This window comes from Protopterus annectens, chromosome 3.part0 (genome assembly GCF_019279795.1).
Source record: "Protopterus annectens isolate FY-2018-M chromosome 3.part0, PAN1.0, whole genome shotgun sequence".
NCBI lineage: Eukaryota > Metazoa > Chordata > Ceratodontiformes > Protopteridae > Protopterus > Protopterus annectens.
Genome location: NC_056731.1, coordinates 1616729594 through 1616749473, shown reverse-complemented (window position 1 = coordinate 1616749473; position 19880 = coordinate 1616729594). Strand labels below are relative to the sequence as shown.

Below are 19880 nucleotides of genomic sequence, written 5' to 3'. Positions count from 1 at the left end.
TTGAGTCTCCCAGCAGGTCATTTTCTGGGTGAGCAATCAGTCTTGATAAACTAGTCCTTCAGATCGTTCTTGGATCTGTTGAATAATTTCAAGAGTCATGACATGTCTGAATCTTCCAAAACTCAGGCAGTCCATAAGTCAGTCTGTTCATCATTTAGAAGAATGCACATAAATGTCTGTTGTTCTTGATGCATCAGGATGAATGGACATACTAACATGTATACATTTTTTTATTCTTTTGCAAGGGAGATTCCTGTAGGTCTTCATGCCAGTCACTCTAATGCTCTGCCTTATTGCAGAATTCTGGTATGAAAGACCAGAAATTATTTTTATTGCCCATGGTGCCTAGTAAGGGTAGTTGTTTAGGCTTTTAGGTCTGTAGTGGACAAGGGAGCACACTCCCATTCTAAGCAAAGAGAATTCACCCATAGCTGAGATGACAACTGTCTCCATTTTAGGACCTGGCATGTGCTGTAAACCATGTGATCCTTTCAGCAGGTGTGTCAGAAGCCGTTGAAGTTCCCATCAAATGTACTCTGCAAAGTAGAAGAGGATGTTCATTTGTGAAAGGTTCCCAATACTACCAAGTAATTAGACGTGTCTGCGACATTCATCCATTAATGTCCTTTATGTGGCAGGATTGTAGCCCAGCACTCGATAGCATGACAATTTTCTTCAGGTGAGGTCACATTTGAAGAATCCCTCCTCCTTTGAATCTGTACTGCAAGACTGACAGGATTTACCCATCTCTCATTATGGAGTTTATGGTTTAGCTGTGTAGAAGTTCTGGTGGCCATCACCATGGTGTACATAATGCTGGAGCTGTAGGCCCTTATATGTAGGGAACCATATCTGGTCTTTCTCAAGTTCAGGTTGTCTTTTAGGACCACTTAACTTTTTTTTCTGAAATGGTTAAGGAATTTTCCTTGGACCACACAGTTCACAACCTGGTTTTCTTCATTATGTGACATACAGACGAAGAGCCCTTTGCACTATGTATACATAATGTTAACTCTGGTTTTACCTGAAGCAGGTGAGAGAGTTTAAGATGACTGAATAGCTTTTCCTTTGCTCTTCAGGGAATGGTTTGCAATCATCAAGCAAACTCTTTCCTCCTGCACTGCCAGCTGCAATGGCATCTGCCACCAAGCATCTTGCTGAACATGAGAAAATGCTGTGATCAGGAGCCTGTTTGCTTTACAGCTTTTACATCAAAAATAATTCCATTAACAACATTTCTGTTGTGGCAAGTTACACATCTGCCTACTCCTTCAAACTTTTTTTTCCCTCAGCAGCAGCTGTAGGACTCAAGCTTACTTTATTATTTCCATATTTTGCCATCTGATGTCCACTTGGCATGCATGTTAGTAATAATTGTATATAGTTGTAAATATTTTTGCATTTGCCACGTTGAATTAGTCTTCGTTTCTTAGAGTTTGTTCTTTTCTAGAATAGTACTCTCACCCCTTTCATTTGCCACTTAACTCCATTCAGTGTTTGTACTTTTTTCCTGTGTGAAATGATCATGTGCAGTATTAACTGCTGGTGATTTTTTCTTATAGTTTGCCTTTGGCACAGGCCATTGCTGAAAAGTGGTGTGGCTGTGGTTACTTTTTCATAGTGACTAGATGTTGTGCAGAAGTAGCCTAACTGTAAATTATACCAAGAATGTGAACAGCATGCCACTTCGGAGGTAAAATATAGTGAAGTTCAATTTACTCTGTCATTTGGAAGGAAAGTTCTAGGGCTGGGATGAAAGTTGTGGGATTAGGGATAGAGATTTAGGATTACAGTTAAGATTGGTGTTACCACATTTAAATGGTTTTAATTGCTGGTAGTGATTGGGTGCAATTCATGATTGCATTCCACAAAATGAGATATGCAAAGGAGTTGCACCTGATAGCTGTAAGTAACCAACACGTCCACAGGGTCTATGTTAAATGTTCGAACATCCAAAATGTCGAACATTACATGGTCGAGACCAAATGTTCGACATTTGGATGTTCGAACATAAAAAAAAGAAAGAAAGAAAACACAGAAAAAAAAACACTTTAACAGTGTAGACAGGGGGCAAGCCCCCCCCCTGCACCCCCACACCCCCCTACTTAAATGTACCAGCTCCGAGACTGCACTTCAGTGCAGAAAAGAGAAATTCTCCCTATCTGCACCATACAATGCCATTGAAAGTCTATCTCCGCGCACTCAAAATTTTGAACGTTTGGTCTCGACCATGTAACGTTCGGAATTTTGAGCATTCAAAGATTTGACAGGTACCCCATTCACATATCTGGTTATCAAATAATTAGAAAGAAATACATAACATTTTCATGTTTTTTGACTACACTATAGATCCTTCCACCTTGGCGAATTTACTTCATAGGAGTCAGATTCGGGATTTATTGCTTTGGATTCAGATTTCTCCTATAATGGATCAACCAAGAAGCATCCCAGATGTATGATGTAACAGATGTTTTTCTTTCAGCATTACTTGATCTGTGGGAAAACCCTGTTTGGTGGGTCTTCTGTCATCTCCTATGCTCTCCTTGTGTTTTGGACTGCCCTGCTGTCCATTGGTAATTATTTGGAGTTTGCTGTAAATGTAGTCACAGTGTGACAAGATAACATGCTTGTTATCTTGTCACACTGTGTAAATCTTCATCTTTTCCTGATTTGCAGTGTACTCACTGTAGTGGTCAGCCTGAAGAGCCAGGCTTAAAGAAGTATGCACATATTCTTAGTGCAGCATGTGGTGCCATAGCGTGCAAGTGTGGGAGCTTTAGGGAGAGAAAACGTATGCCAAATTTGAATATAAAAGAGTATGAACCTATTTATATACCCAACAGGGTAGGTCCTGTTATAATTCAGTCGATTCAATACAGAGGTGCTGTATTAACTAACTAGGTCATATGTTTGTTTAAGTAACTGATGTTTTTCTGTGTTTTATTTTTCTCTTTTTAGGGAAAATGGTGCGGACAGTATTCTGGACTTGGGTATGCTAGATTCATCAGATAAATCACAGGTATGTATCAACTTGCGATGCAATTTATTTGTATGAAGGTTTATGTTTGCTTATATATGTAAATAGGATAGTTCTATGTAAGGTCTACTCAACTGGTCTTAATAGTTTTTTCAAGTGAGTGCAAGAAGTGTGTTGTTCAGAAGACTTCTAATAAGCTTTATTTTCCTGTCAAGTATTCAATTTTGTTACTTCTAGTTGCTTACTGTGCATCTCTGAGCATGTCTCTTGTCCATAGCAGGGCTTCTGGTGTGCATCTGAAATGAGGCATTTGTGCCCTTTCTATTTACCTAGTTAATTTAGTAGAAAAATTAAATGAAAAACAACGTACCTGCCATTGTTTAAAAACATCTCACTGTCATTGGGATTACTTTTTCTTTCTTTTAGTATTCAGAAGTTGTGATAACACTGTTTTAGGAATGACTTGCTTTACCACATTGTGAAATAAACAGATTAGCTAGATATCTGTCTCTAGGATCTGTACTGCAGTAACATTCATGATCCTTTGGAATTAGTTGCAAATGACTGTCCGCCTTTCCAAAGATATTAAACTTCCCCAATCAGAAGTTAACTTTTCTTCATGCACAGGACATTGGTGTATTTGTTTTAAAGGGAGAGCAGCCAATGTCTTCTTCATTTCTTTTTGTTACAAGAAGTCATTGGTTTTCAGTATATTTGTCCCTTCTAGGCAGGTAGGCTTGCATTGGTTGGTTGTGTATTGTACTTGTTGCATTTGATAGTCTTGTTTATAATGCAGCATTTGTATCTAACATCTGTGATGCCTTTGGAAAAGAGCATTAACAAGTGTGCTTGCAAAAGACAGACCCATCCTAAAACTGTTTTGCTAAGGGGAAAATTGTAAAACCTCCTCCTGTTAACACTTGTGACTATTAACTGAACCTATAGCATATGGGTGTTTGAAAAAACACAAGGTTTTTGTTCTGGCACAGGGGATGTCTGCCCCCACTCCCAGCAAGAGAACCCTCATTCAACTGTCTAAAAGTAAAGAGATCCCCAAAAGAAGCACAGGCACAGAAAAAGAGCAAAGGCAAGCAGATGCTGATTAAATAATGTGGGAAGAGAGCAGGAGGGTTAGGAATACTGCCATTTCCCGCAGAGGCTGAAGGGCATCATTTCTACTAAGTTGTCACCATGTCCAACCCCAGTGCTACTTGGTGACCCATTAAAATTTCAGGACCCACATTGTTGAGTCCCAAGGTATGTGGACTAGATGGCCAAAAAATCCATTCTTACATATACTGAGATTGTCTACATATACTGAGATTGCAGTTTCTTGGAATATTCCCTTTTCTCCAATATATAGACATATCAGAGTTGGTGTGTGTGTGTGTGTGTGTGTGTGTGTATATGTGTATATATATATATATATATATATATATATATATATATATATATATATATATATGTATGTATATATATATATATGTATGCATGTATATATATATATATATATATATATATATATATATATATATATATATACGTATGTATATATATATACACACACATCAAAAAAAGTTTGTTTAATGCCTGCTGGTTTAAAATGTAACCATTTGGTATAAGGATGTCATTTTAATGTATTTTGTGCACTGGTGAGATTAAAACTAGTAAGTTTAAAAGGAAACTTCTGGATACATAATTCAGCATGAAATAAACTATTTGAAAACAGCAAGTACTCTGAAGACTGTTTGCATTTGTTGGGAAGTTTAAAAGGAAGTTTCTGGCTACTTTTTTGTTTCATAACAGCATTTTGAGACCATTTGTAATGGGAATGGACTCTTTGCATTATGCTGCACTATAACAGACTTTAGAGATATTTATACTAGTGCTGGATACATCTTTTTGTTTGTGTTGTACTTTGAATCCTTGCACAGTAGGGGATATGTGCACCCCTTACGGGTTGTGGTTTGCATATGTAAATATATATACACATACATACAGGTGTGTATGTGTGTGTGTGTGTGTGTGTGTGTGTGTGCGTGCGCACGTGCATTCACATAGACACACACGTTTGGGGGTATGGGGGGTTTGTCCCTCCTGGAAAAAAACAATTCTAAAGTAGAAGAGTGATGTTAAGTGTAATCTCTTCCCTTCCTCCTCCTGGAAAAAACTATTCTCAAGTAGAAGAGTGATGTTCAGTGTGATCTCTTCTGTTATATTCTCAGTCTCTCTTTATTTCTGCATGTCTCATTACTTTGCAAATCAAGTCTCAGGATTTCAGTAGAGAGCTGTGTTGGTGCCTGCTGTGAGTGTATCCCTGCCTGTTGTCTTTTTTTTTTTTTTTAATTACTTATGTCTGGGTGTCGTAAATAGCTTTTAACATCAAGACTGGCTGCTGGTTCCCAGGTGACCATGACAAATGTCTGTCATTTTTATTTTTTTTCCCTTGTCATACTGCGTTGGTACACAACACCAAATACAGCAGTGTTGCCTATTATTAGACAAATATATGGCCATTTGAGAGAGCATCTACAAAAGATGCCTACAGAACAGAAATACACGTTGCAGGCACTCTTTCATGGCTTTTGCATTATTTTACTGTAAGAGAGTCATTAGGAAAATTATAGCCTTATGGCACAAGTTTAACCCTCAAGTGGCCAAACTTTCAGCCCTGGGGGTGGAAACTTCAGCTGTAAGAAGTGGGATCCTTCTACCTCTGATAGTTTGGATTCCGATTTGGATGAGTAAAATCTTGCCTGTTTGGCACAGGTCTTTTCACCTTTGAGTCATGATATTGACGTTGAGGAAACAATTTCCTCAGGTTTCCCTCTGGAAGCTTGTTTTCCTTTTTGGAAATTGATAAACGTTGTGAGGGAACACTAAGTGCGGACCCAAGAAGATTTGTGAAACATGAGATCTGATGTCAGTTTTCATTCATTTCTCAACATATAGGCTTGCATCCGACTCAGCCGTTACTCCAGCATGTGGAGAACAACAAATTCTCAAGCTCCTTTCCTACCCACAATGCACTATGACTAACTTCCCTCAGACCTTGTTTGCTGCTTTCACGACCAGACATGGTTGGCTACTGCTCTCAAGTGATCGTAGTAAGGTAAGTGTTAATTCTTTAAAAATTTATCTTTAATCGCTATCCGTTAGTAAATTTCTCTGTTTAACACTTTGTACTTTCCGTCAAGTTATTGCTGCTACTCTTCATCTTTATTTTCTGTTGTACACTTGCAAGTGTACTCACGCTACCATTGTTGGTAGGCCTTTCCTACCTCTGCATATCCCTTTCCATTAAGGGTGTTATACCTTTCTTCTTTCTTTTTCAAAAAAAAAAGAAGAAGAAATAAAAACAAAAACTGCTAGCTTTTCCCTGTCCTTTCCTTTCTTTAGTGGCAGTATTTAGTCCGGTACTGTCTGAATAGATATATTGGTTCTTTGCTGATAATCTGGTTATTTAGAATTTTCACCTGTAACTATGTCTGAAAAAGGTAAAAATGTGCAAAATGGAGGTACAAGATACCATTTACTAATGCCCACTCTTTATGTGTGTGTGTACTGTTTGGGGGCTGAGCACCTAGACCAGGAATGTGACGTTTGCAGTAGGTTCAATTCCATAGCTCTCTCAGAAAGGAGAAACTAATATTAAAAGGTTTATTGCCAACTCCTTTTTTCCCAGGCAATTGTTGGATTTCAGTCTCCTAAGGCTGAATCCAAGGACTCTTCAGAAAGGTCCAGATCTCCAGATTCCATGGCTTCAGCTTCTTTTTAACCAAAGAAAAAGAAATCAAAATCAGATCCGCCATCTCCTGGGATCCGACTATACTCAGATCCGAAGAGGTATCTGGCAAGTTCTTCCCCCAGTCTGACAGAACACACTTTGGATCCAAAGTCCTCTGATCCTAAGCCCTTGTTTCTAATTCACTATTGTCCCATCATGGATCTGGTACCATCCAGGGTGCCCTCCCCCTTTCTGGAGTGGCACGGTAAGTCTCCTTCAGTGGTGCCCTCTCGTTCCTCCAAGAATATCATGGAGGCAGATGTGGAAAGAAGGATGAGATTCTTCATGGAGCAATTTTAGAAGAGAGTCTTCACAGTTCCTACCCCCTTGGGTCAGGAACACCGCCCATCTACTACTCCACCGATAACTTCTCTTCTGACCAAACCTGTGATGTTAGAGTCCTTGGTTCCAAGCTTTCTGGGCCCTTCTGTGTCATATCCAAAGGCAGCTTTGTCTTCGGATCCAACTGTTACTCTCATTGTACTGGCCTCAATATCTTCATATCTGGATGGGTCTCTGAGCCGAAGCTTCCAGATCAGATCTGCGAGGATAGGAACAACTCTGAGGTTTTTAGAGCTGTGTCTTCCCCTCAGAGCTTCAGTATTGGACAGCTCCAGCTTCCATCTGTGGCAGATGGCTCTTGGAGCAGAGGGTAGTGACAGGCCTGAAATTTGCTTTCTCGGCTCCATTGGCTTCCTTCTCTCCGGAGTGGTCTGCCTTTGAGGTTGTGAAGATCTTTTTCTCTGCTCAAGCAGGTCAGGTGGTCCTGTCCCCTCTGATCCACCCTTGATATCTCTACTGACTTTGCATCATGGTCCTCAGCATGCTGCACCACAGGGACAGCTAGCCCAGAGCTTTCAGACCACCCAGCCGAGTATTGTCATGTCTTCCAATACTTCTATGGATCATCCCACCGAAGAAGTCCCTAGGAAGAAGTCGTGCAAGAGGAAGGGCTTGGACTCCCCCCAGGAGTCTGTCACTGAGGATACTGACTTTGATGAGGAAGAAGGGTCTCCCAAATCACCACCCAATAATGTCTCATTTGGAGACATCCTGGAGATTCTTCAATACAAGGGAGGTTAGTCTGCCCAAAACCCAACTCCTGAGGAGTCAGCATTTCTGGAAGCTTTTGGGACTGGCTCATCTACCTCCTGGGTCACTCCGCCTGCTGATGACCTCATTGATTTGGCGTCTGATCAGGAGTGGAAGGAACCTGATACAATTGATCCAATCCCTAAGAGATCAGACAGGATTCTGTCTCCAGCAGTAGGAAGAGAACATTGGATAAGGGAGTACCACTTGATGCAATGGTCATGGCAGCAGCTACAAAGAAGGAACTTTCAGAACAGAGTTCCACTGTCCATCCCCCTAATAGACAATCTAGGGCTCTGGACAAATATGGGAAGTGAGTATATGCTTCAGCGACATTTGCTCTGCGCTTGCTGAACTACTTGGCACGCTTCATGAGATTGCAAAGGGGCTTGATTAAAGAACTTTCAAATTTCCTTTCAGGGGCCACTACTGCAGAGGCTTAGAATTCTGTGGTCTCACAGTTGACTTCCATTCAATCTATTGCAAATTCTTCCATGAGGCTCACTTTGCTTGCTACAGAAGGCGCCTCAAGGGCTGTGGGTTTAGGCATTTCCATCAGGAGGCATGCCTGGATGCACTTGCGTGGTTTTACAGAGCCCTTGAAGGCATCTTCAGTGCTCCTTTTGACGGTTTTCTTTGTTTGGCCCCACAGTAAAAGATGCACTCTCCAGATGTGAGAAGGAAGGAAAGACCCCTTTTACAGTGGGTGTACATTTTCCGACCCCTCAACGGACCTTTTCTAGGGACCAACGGGGAGGTCAAACAATTTTATTCAGGGTGTTTGTTATGTGAACTTTGTGTAGGAGGTCTTTAGGTTTAGGAAGGTTACCTTTAAGTGCCTCAGCATATGCAGGTCTGTATGTTTGCTTTGTATTGTGTGTGATGGGTGCAGCATTTGTACTACTGTCAACCGTATTGACAGTAGTACTTTTATGTGAGAGCTTTGCCTCCAGTCACATTGTATAAATACATCTGCCACATAGCATATCAGTTTGAGAAATAACTGGATGTTCTTCATGTTTCATTGTTGCAGTCTTTACATTTGGGTTATCTGCTTGCAGGTAGCCCTCAGTCGGCCTGATTAACAAAGTCTTGGGTCCTGCATTGGTTGCTGTCCCTTCTTCCATGACATCAGGTCGTCAGGGGTATAAAACATGCAGCCAACGCCATTAAGTCAGTCTTTCTTGCCGTGCAGTGCCCGAAGCAGAAGCAGTTCGCAAGTGCCTGTCGGCGGACTCCTGATATTTTTGTTTTTGAGTTTCAGAACCGAAGTTTTCAACTAAAGCTAAGTACCCAATTGGGGAAACTTTTTCTTGCTCCTTACCAATGTCAGTAAAGGTTAATAACTGCATTACTTCTGGAAAGCAAGTACCTCATAAAGATGTTCATTCGTACTGTATTTCTTGCCTAGGCCCTGACCACGACTTACCTCGCTGTCGGTTTTGTGGTTTATTTAATCAGCGCACTATCCGTCGTCGGTATATTTTTGCCTCTAAATATTTCGGTTCTTGGTTTAATTATCCAGAAATGTCGTCGGTTAGCCATCCGACTGCCAGAATTCCGAAAAAACGCAAAGATAAAGACAGAGACAGGCCGCCGAGGTCCAAAATTGCCGACGACACATCTCCTAAGCTAGTCGCCAGTTGCCAGTTCACGGGTACTCAGTGAGGTGCTTTCACAGCCCCTGATACTCGCTACTTCTGATTCGCAGGCCTCTACTGAGACCCATTCGGAGTCCGGTATGCTGCGAAATGCATCAACTATGGAACCCGCGAATGTCTCTACCTTGGATCGGTCCGGAGCCGCTGTGCAGGCTCCGGCTTCTGAGGGTGTATTCAGGCCTATGGACTTGCATATTAAACCAACGCTTCCTTCTTCACTTAGGCCTAAATCTCAAACCATACCTAAAAACCCTATGCCCAGGCCACATGCTCAGGCCTCTATAACTAAAAAACAAATGATAAGAATGGCTGAAGATCTAATTACTATAATCAGGGGTAGCCAACCCCCCCCCTCCTTCTAAGAGGCCTAGGACTGAAGTTGTTTCTGAATCTTCTGACCAGGATTCTGTTTTTTCTGATTCTTCTGATGATTTGGATTTGCCATTATCTACTTATGAGGATTCTGATGCAGAGGACTCTATTCCCTCTGCCTCCACTCCAGAGGATTTTTCTTTTGGTGAAACCTTACATACTTTAAGGGAGCATTTCCACTGGGAAAGCCAGGATTTTTCTGATTCAGAAAAGAGGCTCAGGGATTTCTTACTCCTGCCTCAGCATAGGCCTTTAGCTATTCCTCCTGTACTAGACATGGTTGATTATGCTTTTTCGGAATCTAGTGTGGCCCCTGATTCCTTGCCTCCTACTCCCAGAAAACCTGACAGATACTACAGGGTCCCTGAGTCTCACAAGTTCCTTTTTAAAAATCTTGTTGCAGATCCAGAGACTATTTCTCAGGGGTCCAAGGGTATTAAGGCTTCTACTGCTAGAAATCTTACCCCTTCTGATAGAGACTCCAGGGTGCTGGATAGATGGGCTAAGAAGGTTTACACTTCTACAACCTTGTCCATTAGGGCTTTAAACTGTTAGTTTCATATGTTAAATTATCAGCAACATGTTATTGGATTGCTTAAACAGAAAATTATGTTGATTCATGACTGTGTGGAAAATAAAGAATTACAGGATTAAATGCATTCTGCTGAACAGGTTGGGAAACATACTTTACAATGTGGTTTTGATTCATTAGAGGCCTCTTGCAGGGCTGCTGTTACTGGGTCTGTGCTCAGAAGGCATGCATGGCTTAAGGAGCAATCTTTACCTGATCATGTTAAAGCTAAATTGTTGGATGCTCCCTTAAATCAGGACCACCTGTTTGGCAACGAGGCTGAGGAAGTTCTTAAAAAGATGGACGATAAAGATTTCTTACAAGTTCAGCCTCGTAGATTTAGTAGGCACTGGCCCTCTAAAAATTGGTCCTTTCCAGCCCCTTCCAGGTCTTCTCAAGCCAAACCCAGACACAGCAGAAACCCCAAGTTTCAGTCCTAGGGGACACACAGGACTAAGCAGTGGGGGACCTCCGCTTCCAAATCCAGGAGTAATAAGACTCCCCCCATGGTAAACTGTCTCAATGACTTCCTTTTTAAATTTTCAAGCACTTATCAATTGACTGCCCCTTTGGGGGGAAAGATTGCTCTTCATGCAAAGAACTGGGAGCTTATTACCCCAGACAAATGAGTTTTAAATATAGTGTCTCGGGTGGCTGGACCTACCCCCAAATCAATGGGCAGAGGCCCAAAAACAAGTACTTTCTCTCTTAAGCATGGGGGGCTATTCACTTGGTGCCAGAAGAGGAAAAAGGGCAAGGTTTCTATTCGAGACTTTTCCTGGTACCCAGAAAAGACAATTCATGGCGTCCTATCCTGGACCTGTCTACTCTAAACACCTTTTTGGAGATTCCAAAATTCAAGATGCTGACTCTTCAACAGTTGCTTTCTATGCTAGGCAAAGACGCCTGGTTGGCCACACTAGATTTAAAAGAAGCATACCTGCACATCCCAATCAAGGAATCTTGCAGAAGATACCTTCGCTTCAAAGTAGGCTACACACACTATCAGTTCTCTGCACTGCCCTTTGGCGTATCTACTGAGCCCAGGTTATTCACAAAATACGTAGCTCCAGTTATTGCATTTCGCAGGCAAAGAAATATTCAAATATACCTATACTTGGACGATTGTCTAATTCAGGTAGAAAGCCAGGACATACTTTTGAATCATCTGGCCTTAGTACAAAGGGTTCTAACCTGTCTCTGGGGTACACCGTAAACGAAAAGAAATCTCACCTGGTACCCCGTCAACAAATCATATTCCTGGGAGCAAGCTTGAATACAACTTCCCAGATGGCTTACCTCACACCAGAGAAACAAATTCATTTGACAACTTAATTCAAACAAGTAGCCACAAAAACCCTGCTATTTGCAAGACAAATACTGCAAGCCTTGGGGTTCATGGCCTCCTGCATTCTTCTAATTCCGTATGCAAGGCTGCATATGAGTAAACTATAGTGGTATCTAAAAAGGCTATGGTGTCAACATTCTCAGGATTTAGAAGCAATGATCTTTATCATACCTTGCCTACGCCTAGAGTTCCTTTGGTGGGCAGAGACCTGCTACCAAAACAAGTGACTACCTTTCACACCACCCCCTGCCGCCCAAACCCTAACAGGCAGACACATCAGACTATGCATGGGGGGGGCTCACCTGGCAGGGAAGTGCATTCAAGGCAAATGGAACCCAAGTCAAATGCACCTGCATATCAGTCAAAAAGAAATGTTAGCTGTACAGAATGCTCTGACAGCCTTCAAGGACCACATTCTTCCAGGGCAACTAATGGTAAAGAGTGACAACACCACTGTTATGTGGTACATAAACAAGCGGGGGGGGTACAAATTCTTACCCTCTCTGCAGACTAACCATGGCATTGTAGAACACAGCGTTGAGGTACCAAGTGCACCTTCAAGCTTAGTTTCTGCCAGGAAAATGAAATACACTGGCAGACGGACTAAGCTGAAACCTCATGGACCCACACGAATGTAAACTGGAACCAAGGATTTTTGACATGTTGACAAGCAAATGGGGAGCCCAGATATAGACCTATTTGCCTCTCCCTAGAACTACCAATTGGACAAATTTTGCACAAGGACTCCCCACAAACGAGCCTGGAAAGTGGATGCTTTGTCCTTCAGCTGGAAAAACCTATCAGTCTATGCCTTTCCCCCTCTGCCTCTGCTCTCCAAACTACTACTAAAAATCAAACAGGACAAACCAAGGATGATTTTGATTGCTCCAGACTGGCCATGCCAACACTGGTACCCCCTCCTGCACAGTGTGTCATGGCTATCCCCATGACACCTGCCTTAGACTCCTTCCTTGTTGTCCCAGCAGGAGAACCAGATTCTGCACCCTCAGCTTCTAACACTGAACCTTGCAGCCTGGCTAATTACCTAATCTCTCCTTTACCATCCCTCATTAAACCTGTGATGGATATCATTTTAGAGGCAAGGAGGCCTAGTACTAGATAATCTTATTATGAAAAATGGAAAATATTTTGTGCCTGGAACCAATCTCAAGGGATGAGCACAGCAGTGCCCAATTTGCCTCAGATTTTACAATACTTAACTGAGATGCTTCACAAGGGCCTGTCTTTTTCTCAATTAAAATCCACACCTCAGCCATTTCAGCTCATTATAACACAGAACCTCCCATCTTCTCTCATCCACTGCTCAAGCAGTTCCTCAGAGGGGCCAAAAATTTGAGACCACCCAGGAGAGCTCCAACCCCAGCCTGGGACCTTAACTTTGTTTTGGAGAAATTCACTCTACCTCCTTTCAAGCCAGCTGCTACTGCAGACTTAAATTTCTTTCTTGGGAAAACGGCTTTCCTTTTACCAATCACTTCAGCTAGAAGGGTATCTGAATTACAGGCCCTTATGGCAGTGGAGCCTTTCATCATTTTTCATTCAAACAGGGTGTCCCTCAGAACCAATCCATCCTTCATGCCCAAGGTGGTATCCAGTGTGGCTCTTAGTCAGTCCATTAATTTGCCAACCTCCTTTCCTAATCCACAGAACAAAGGGGAACGGATACTGCATTCCTTAGATGTGCACAGACAATTTAGATTCTACTTGGACAGGACTAAACCTCAAAGGAAATCTGAACAACTGCTGGTGGCATTTGATGCAGGGGCAGAGGGGGGGCAATTTCAAAGCAAACAATTTCTAAATGGATAAGCCATTGCATTCATTTCTGCTATAAGCACCATGGAAAACCTATCCCCCAGGGGATCAGACCTCACTCCACCAGGGCTGCATCTACCTCTACAGCCTTTCTCAGCGGCATACCTACCAGGGACATCCTGGAAACTGCTACCTGGAGTTCTGTATATACCTTCACCAAGCATTATCATTTGCCAGTTTTCTCTAAATCCAGAGCTGGCTTTGCCACTGCAGTCTTGCAGGGCCTTATAGCTGGTGCTATTGCTATTTAAATTCCTCCTCCCAACCATAGCTTTGGGAATCTACACAAATGTAATGACTGCAACAGTGTAACACGAAGAACATAGTACGGTTGTGTACACTTACCATAAATGTAGATGTTAGAGTGTATTCACTGTTGCAGTCCTGGTTACCCTCCCTCCAGCCCCCTAACTTCTTTTGGCTATACCTCTACTTTCCTTTACTATGCTTAAAAGCTTTTTGGTGTATTTGCTTTTTTGTTGGAGTTATATCATTGTACTTTTATATTTAATCGCTTCCCATTGGGGGGGCACCTGACATCTGGGGCAAGAAAAACTTATGTAATTGCGTCGGCTGCATGTTTTATACCCCTGATGACCTAATGTCATGGAAGAAGGGACAGCAACCGATGCAGGACCCAAGACTTTGTTAATCAGGCCGACTGAGGGCTACCTGCAAGCAGATAACCCAAATGTAATGACTGCAACAGTGAATACACTCTTAACATCTACATTTATGGTAAGTGTACACAACTGTACTTTGTCAGTAAACATGAGACAATTTCTGCATTGCCTCAGGATACTCATATCCACCAAGCTGGTAATGACGATAGTGGGAAACTTGATATCCATGGTAATATGCCCTTTTTTATTGATTAGACAGTTGGAGTGAGAATATAAAGCTATGTCCAAGACAACGCGTGAAGGTAGTTCACCCAAAGGCAGGAGGACAGTAGCAGAAGAAGCCCCTGTGCAGAGGATGCCCGGAAAGCCAAGGATTTAGAGATTTTTTCTGACAGGCCCGATTGCCTTCCTCTGGAGGCAGTCGGGTCGCTTATCTCTGCACCAGGAAGCCTGGCTAAACTTAAAGGGATACTTGGGTATAAAGAATCATTTCCAGAGGTTATATTATTCCCTTTTCCCTTCCACCCCCTGTTATCTAGGAAAATCCCCAATGTTCCAATCAATCAGACGGAAACAGCAGCACTGGAAATACTAATGCTGCTAGAAAAAAGTCATCCAAGAGATCCCTGCAGACCAGATAGAATGCGGAACTTACTCGAGATTGTTTAATGCCAAAGAAAACAGGGGACTGGAGACTGATTTTAGATCTCAGTGTGTTGAACAAATCGGTTCTGCACACCAAATTCCAGATGGTCATGGTCCAGTCCATTCTGTCCTTTCTGAGCAAGGATGACTCTATGTGCTTGATAGACCTTCAGGATGCTTAACTGTCACATAAAAATGAGCATATGATCCAGAAGGTACTTACACTTGCGGCTGAGAGGTCGTCGTTACCAGTTCAGAGCACTGCCCTTTGGCCTTGCCACAGCCCCCAGGGTGTTCATCAAGTGCATGGCAGTAGTAGCACCTCACCTGAGACTGTAGGGATTCCAGGTGTTTCCATATTTGGGTGACTGGCTCACCACCTCTCTGACCAGGCATCAACTGGCACAAGAAACCAAGTATTGCAAACTTGTTCAAGTCTTGGAATAACCATCAGTTACAAGTCTCAGTTACTTCCGACTCAGACATTGGAATTCATAGGAGCAATGCTCAACGCCGTATCTCTGTTCATCTCTTTCCCTTTTGAGTACAAACAGTAAGAAATCAGGTCAAGAAAATAATTTGCAGCATCAGAATTTCAGCCCGGCTGATTCTACAAGCTGTGGAGTCAATGTTAGCAACAACAATCTTAGTTCCTTTAGCAAGATATCACATGAGAATTCTGCAGTGGATGCTACATACACAATGGTCAGTTCTCTCTCAACCCATGTCGACAAAGATAATAATCACTTGAGTATGCAAACTGTATCTTTCCTGGTGGATGCAGTCTCAACAACCATTGCAAGGTCATCCTTTCATTCTCCCTCAGCTCAAGGCCATAGTCTTTCCTGGTGGATGCATTCGCAACAACCATTGCAAGGACATCCTTTCATTCTCCCTCAGCTCAAGGCCATAGTTACCACGGATGCTTCTCAGATTTGTGCTGGTGGGGGGCATTTTCTGGGGAGAGGCCAACTTGATTATCAGTGTTCTGGAAGTGAGAGCTGTGCTTTTGACATTGCAAGTATTCCAAGAATCTGTACCTCTCGGACAGTTGCAATCCAAATGGACAACATGTCAGTGGTTTGGTACATCAACAAAAAAGGGGGTACTAAATCTTACCCCCTCTGTCGAGAAGCATTGAGGGTGTGGCAATGGATGATTTACTCCAACTGCTTTCTAATTGCAACACACATTCCAGGGGAGTCCAGTGTAATAGCAGACAAACTGAACAGGTCCATTTTACTACCTCACAAATGTTCTCTTGACAACAAAGTGATGGACATGATTTTCCATCATTGGAACCAGCCTTGCAGCGATTTCTTTGTATCTCCCCTAAACAAGTGTAGCAGCTACTTCACCTTAGCGCCGCCCCCCCCCCCCAATCGGGAGAGTCACCGAGGGATGCTCTTCTCCACGATTGGCCCCCAGTCTTCTGTACGCTTATCCCCTGACTCCTTTAATTCCCAAATTCCTTCAGTAAACAGCCAGGTTGAAGAGCAGGGTCATCCTCATTACAGCTTTTTGCCCTCAATAAATTTGGATCTGAAGTAGTTAACTTCATTTGTCCATCAACCTATGGGTTATCTGATCCATATCGGATCCGAGCCGGCAGCTTCCAACAGCTAAGATCCGAGCTCCAAGCTCCTCCCCTTACCCATAATCCCCTGCTATCCCTTCCTGACCTCAGATCTAGTTTGCCGCGGTTCTCTCAGCAGCTTGATCGAGCTTCCAGGCATGGTGGTAGTTGGATTTGTGAGAAAAAATCTTTTTTCCTAGTTTAAACAAATTGGTGTGTGTGTGTGTGTGTGTGTCTGTGTGTGTGTGTGTGTGTGTGTTAGCATAGTTCCCCAGTAGCATTAACATTTTTCTTTATCTAGTGTTTAGTTATCCTTTTAGTGTTATTCCCTCCCCTCGTGTACGCGTTAGAGTGTGTGTTTTCGGGTCTAGCGAGTGTGTTGTTTCTTTTGTAGGTGTGGCGGAGGCACCCAAAACTTTCTTTTCAAAGTGTACCGAGTGTGGCCATAAGCTATCCCCAGCGGATGGCCACACTTGGTGCGTTTTATGCCTTGGGGTTGAACATCTTTCCACCGGCTGAACTATTTGCGCAGCGTTCAACCCCAGGGCCCTCAAGGACCAGAGGTCAAAGCTGATTCTGGAGGGACTTCTGCCCCCGCCCCGGACTCTGCTTCGTCCTCCGGTCCCTCCATGGCACCTGCCGCAGCTGCGGCAGCGCCACCTGCTGTTCCCCTTCCTCTGGCCGGGACTCAACCTCCCACCTTGGGCCAGGAGGAGAGGGAAGCCAGAAAGGAGAAATGCTGGGAAAAGCACCACAAGCGGCGGGCCGAAGCTTCTGCATCGGCCCCGCCAGCCAAATGGGTTTCTCCTCCTAGGGCCTCCGAGTCTTCTCCTTCCAGGCTCCGATCTCCCCACTTTTCATTGGGGCCGGAGGAAGAGGAGACCCGGTCGCCTTCGCGGTCATCAAGGCGGCAGTCCTGGCCCGCCTCGGTGGCCTCATCATGGTCTACCCGCAGTATGTCCGATGCAGACTTGGACTGGATGATGCGTAGGTTTCTCCAGGCCCAGCTGCAGATGGGAGTGTTCCTGCCCCCCCCTCCGGGGGGGGGGCTCGCCCCGATTGCTTCTTCTCCGACCCACTACCGGGGTTCGGAGCCTTCGGAGCCGGGGGACTGTCAGCGCCGATGGCACCTTCGTGTCTGTCAGGTCCATTTTCTTCGGATCCGAGCTCTCGGAGCCGAGAGCTGAGCTTCGGATCCGGAGGTGTCAGTATGGCTTCGGCTCCGTCTCGGTCAGAGCATACTGGCCCTTCGGATCCGACCGCATCGGCGTCTGATCCAAGGGGGAGGGTCTGCTCTCAGATCCTAGGGAGAGCAGCTCTCCTTCGGCGTTCGATGTCGTGGTGATGGTTTTGTCGAGGGACTCCAGGCCCCCGGCTTCAACTACGGCTCCACCCTGCACACCCACTCAGACGGGTCCGCCTTCCATCACCCGGCTCCAGGGACAGCCTGGTCAGATGTCCTAGATAGTTCCCTTGTTGGAACAGGATGTGGTTGGTAAGGCCTCTTCGAACAGCCCCCCCCAAGGAGGTCCCTCACAAACGGAAGTGCAAGAGGAGGCACTTGGACTCCCCTGAGTCCTTGACAGAGGACACAGATTTGGAGGAAGGGGAAGGTTCCCCAAGTTCACCCCCCGAAGACGTCTCCTTCGGAGACATCATGGAGATGCTTCGGATCAGAGGGGGGTGGTCTGCCCCAAAACCTTCCTCTGACGAGTCTGTGTTTCTGGAGGCATTTGTAGCAGGCCCGTCTACCTCTTGGGTGTCCCCTCCCGCTGATCCCCTGGTAGACCTGATTACTACCAGGTCATGGAAGGAACCGGACACTGTGGAGCCCATTCCAAAGAGGCCAGACAAAATTCTCAGCCCCCCTTCGGACAGGTCATTTTGGAGCAAGGGAGCCCTGGTAGATGCCATGTTGGTGGCGGCCGCCACCAAAAGGGAACTGGCCCAGGAGAGTTCCTCGGTCCATCCTCCAGACAAGGAGTCTCGGACGGTGGACCATCTGGGCAAGTGGGTGTTCACTTCAGCCACCTTTTCTGTGAGGTCACTGAACTATATGGCACACATGATACGGCTCCAGCAAGAACTTATCAAAGAATACGCTGGGTCGCCCCCAGAGTCCATGTCGGCGGAACAAAAGAAAGTGTACTCTACCCGAATGGCCACTCTCAAATCTATCTCCATTACCTGTATGCGGCTACTATCCCATGCCACTGAAGGAGCCACTAGAGCTAGCGGAGCAGGTGTCGTCCTAAGGCGACAGGCGTGGCTCCATCATTGTGATTTTGCAGAACCCTTTAAGGCGTCGTTCGCAAATGCCCCGTTTTATGGTTCTGCCCATTTTGGCAAGAACATACGCGACATACTGGTCCAGAGCAAAAAAGACGGGAAGACGTATGCCGTCGGAGTCCGCTTCTCTGCTCCCCAGAGGTCCTTCTCCAGGAACCAAAAGGGACAGAAGAGGATGTGGTTCCGGAAGTCTCAACAGTCCTGCTGGCCCGGACCCCTCGTCCTTCAGAGGCAGAGGAGGACAGGGTGGATGCCGCCCTAGAGGCAGAGGGGGCCCGAAGAACTTTGGGTCCAGAGAACCTTTCTCTGATCGGCCCACGCAGCAGCCCTGATGGGTTACCCGACTGCTCCACTCTGGAGGCAGTCGGGGGGGGGGGGTGTTTCTCGAGGCACCTGGCAGCTTGGGAGTCCATTACAACAGATTGGTGGGTGCTTCAGATCATATCCAGAGGCTACAAGATCCCTTTTTCTCAATCCCCCTCTCAGTCCCCGAAGCCTCCCCGATGTCCCACCCAATCAAAGGGGGGCGGCAGCCGAGGAAATACTCCGGCTGCTAGAAAAAAGAGCAATCCAGCAAATCCTCCCAGACCAGTCCGGATCAGGCTTTTACTCCAGGTTCTTCTTGGTGCCAAAAAAGATGAGGGACCTAAGACCAATCCTCGACCCGTCCTTCCTGAACCTGTCAGTAGTCAAAGGAAAGTTCCGGATGGTCACTCTTCAATCCATTCTCCCCCTTCTGCAGGAGAACTAGAGCTACCATGGACCCCGGGAACTACCGCCCCGTTAGCCTGACGAGCCTGGTCTGCAAGGCCATGGAACGTATCATCATGGAACGTATAAACAAAGACATTGGTAATCTCCAGTCTCTGGACCCTCCCCCAGTTTGGGTTTGTAAAAGGCAGATCATGTCTCCTAAACCTGATAGACTTCTTTGAAGTAGTCACCAAAGCCGTAGACGGGGGGTAAGGTGGTTCACACAGCCTATCTAGATCTTGCCAAGGCTTTTGACACCATCCCCCACTCTGGAATTATAGATAAACTCACTAAACTAGATATAAATCCCTATGTCACAAGATGGGTTGCCAACTGTCTCACTGACAGAA

General features: G+C 44.7%; 1 protein-coding gene across 1 annotated transcript in view; it reads left to right on the top strand.

The window, feature by feature from the left end:
• UBR5 (ubiquitin protein ligase E3 component n-recognin 5) overlaps nucleotides 1–19880 on the top strand; it is a 3965620-nt gene that overhangs the window by 3527692 nt on the left and 418048 nt on the right. Inside the window, exon 54 of the mRNA XM_044065648.1 lies at nucleotides 2959–3019. Coding sequence (XP_043921583.1) covers nucleotides 2959–3019 — 61 coding nt within the window. The remainder of the gene's footprint in view (nucleotides 1–2958; nucleotides 3020–19880) is intronic.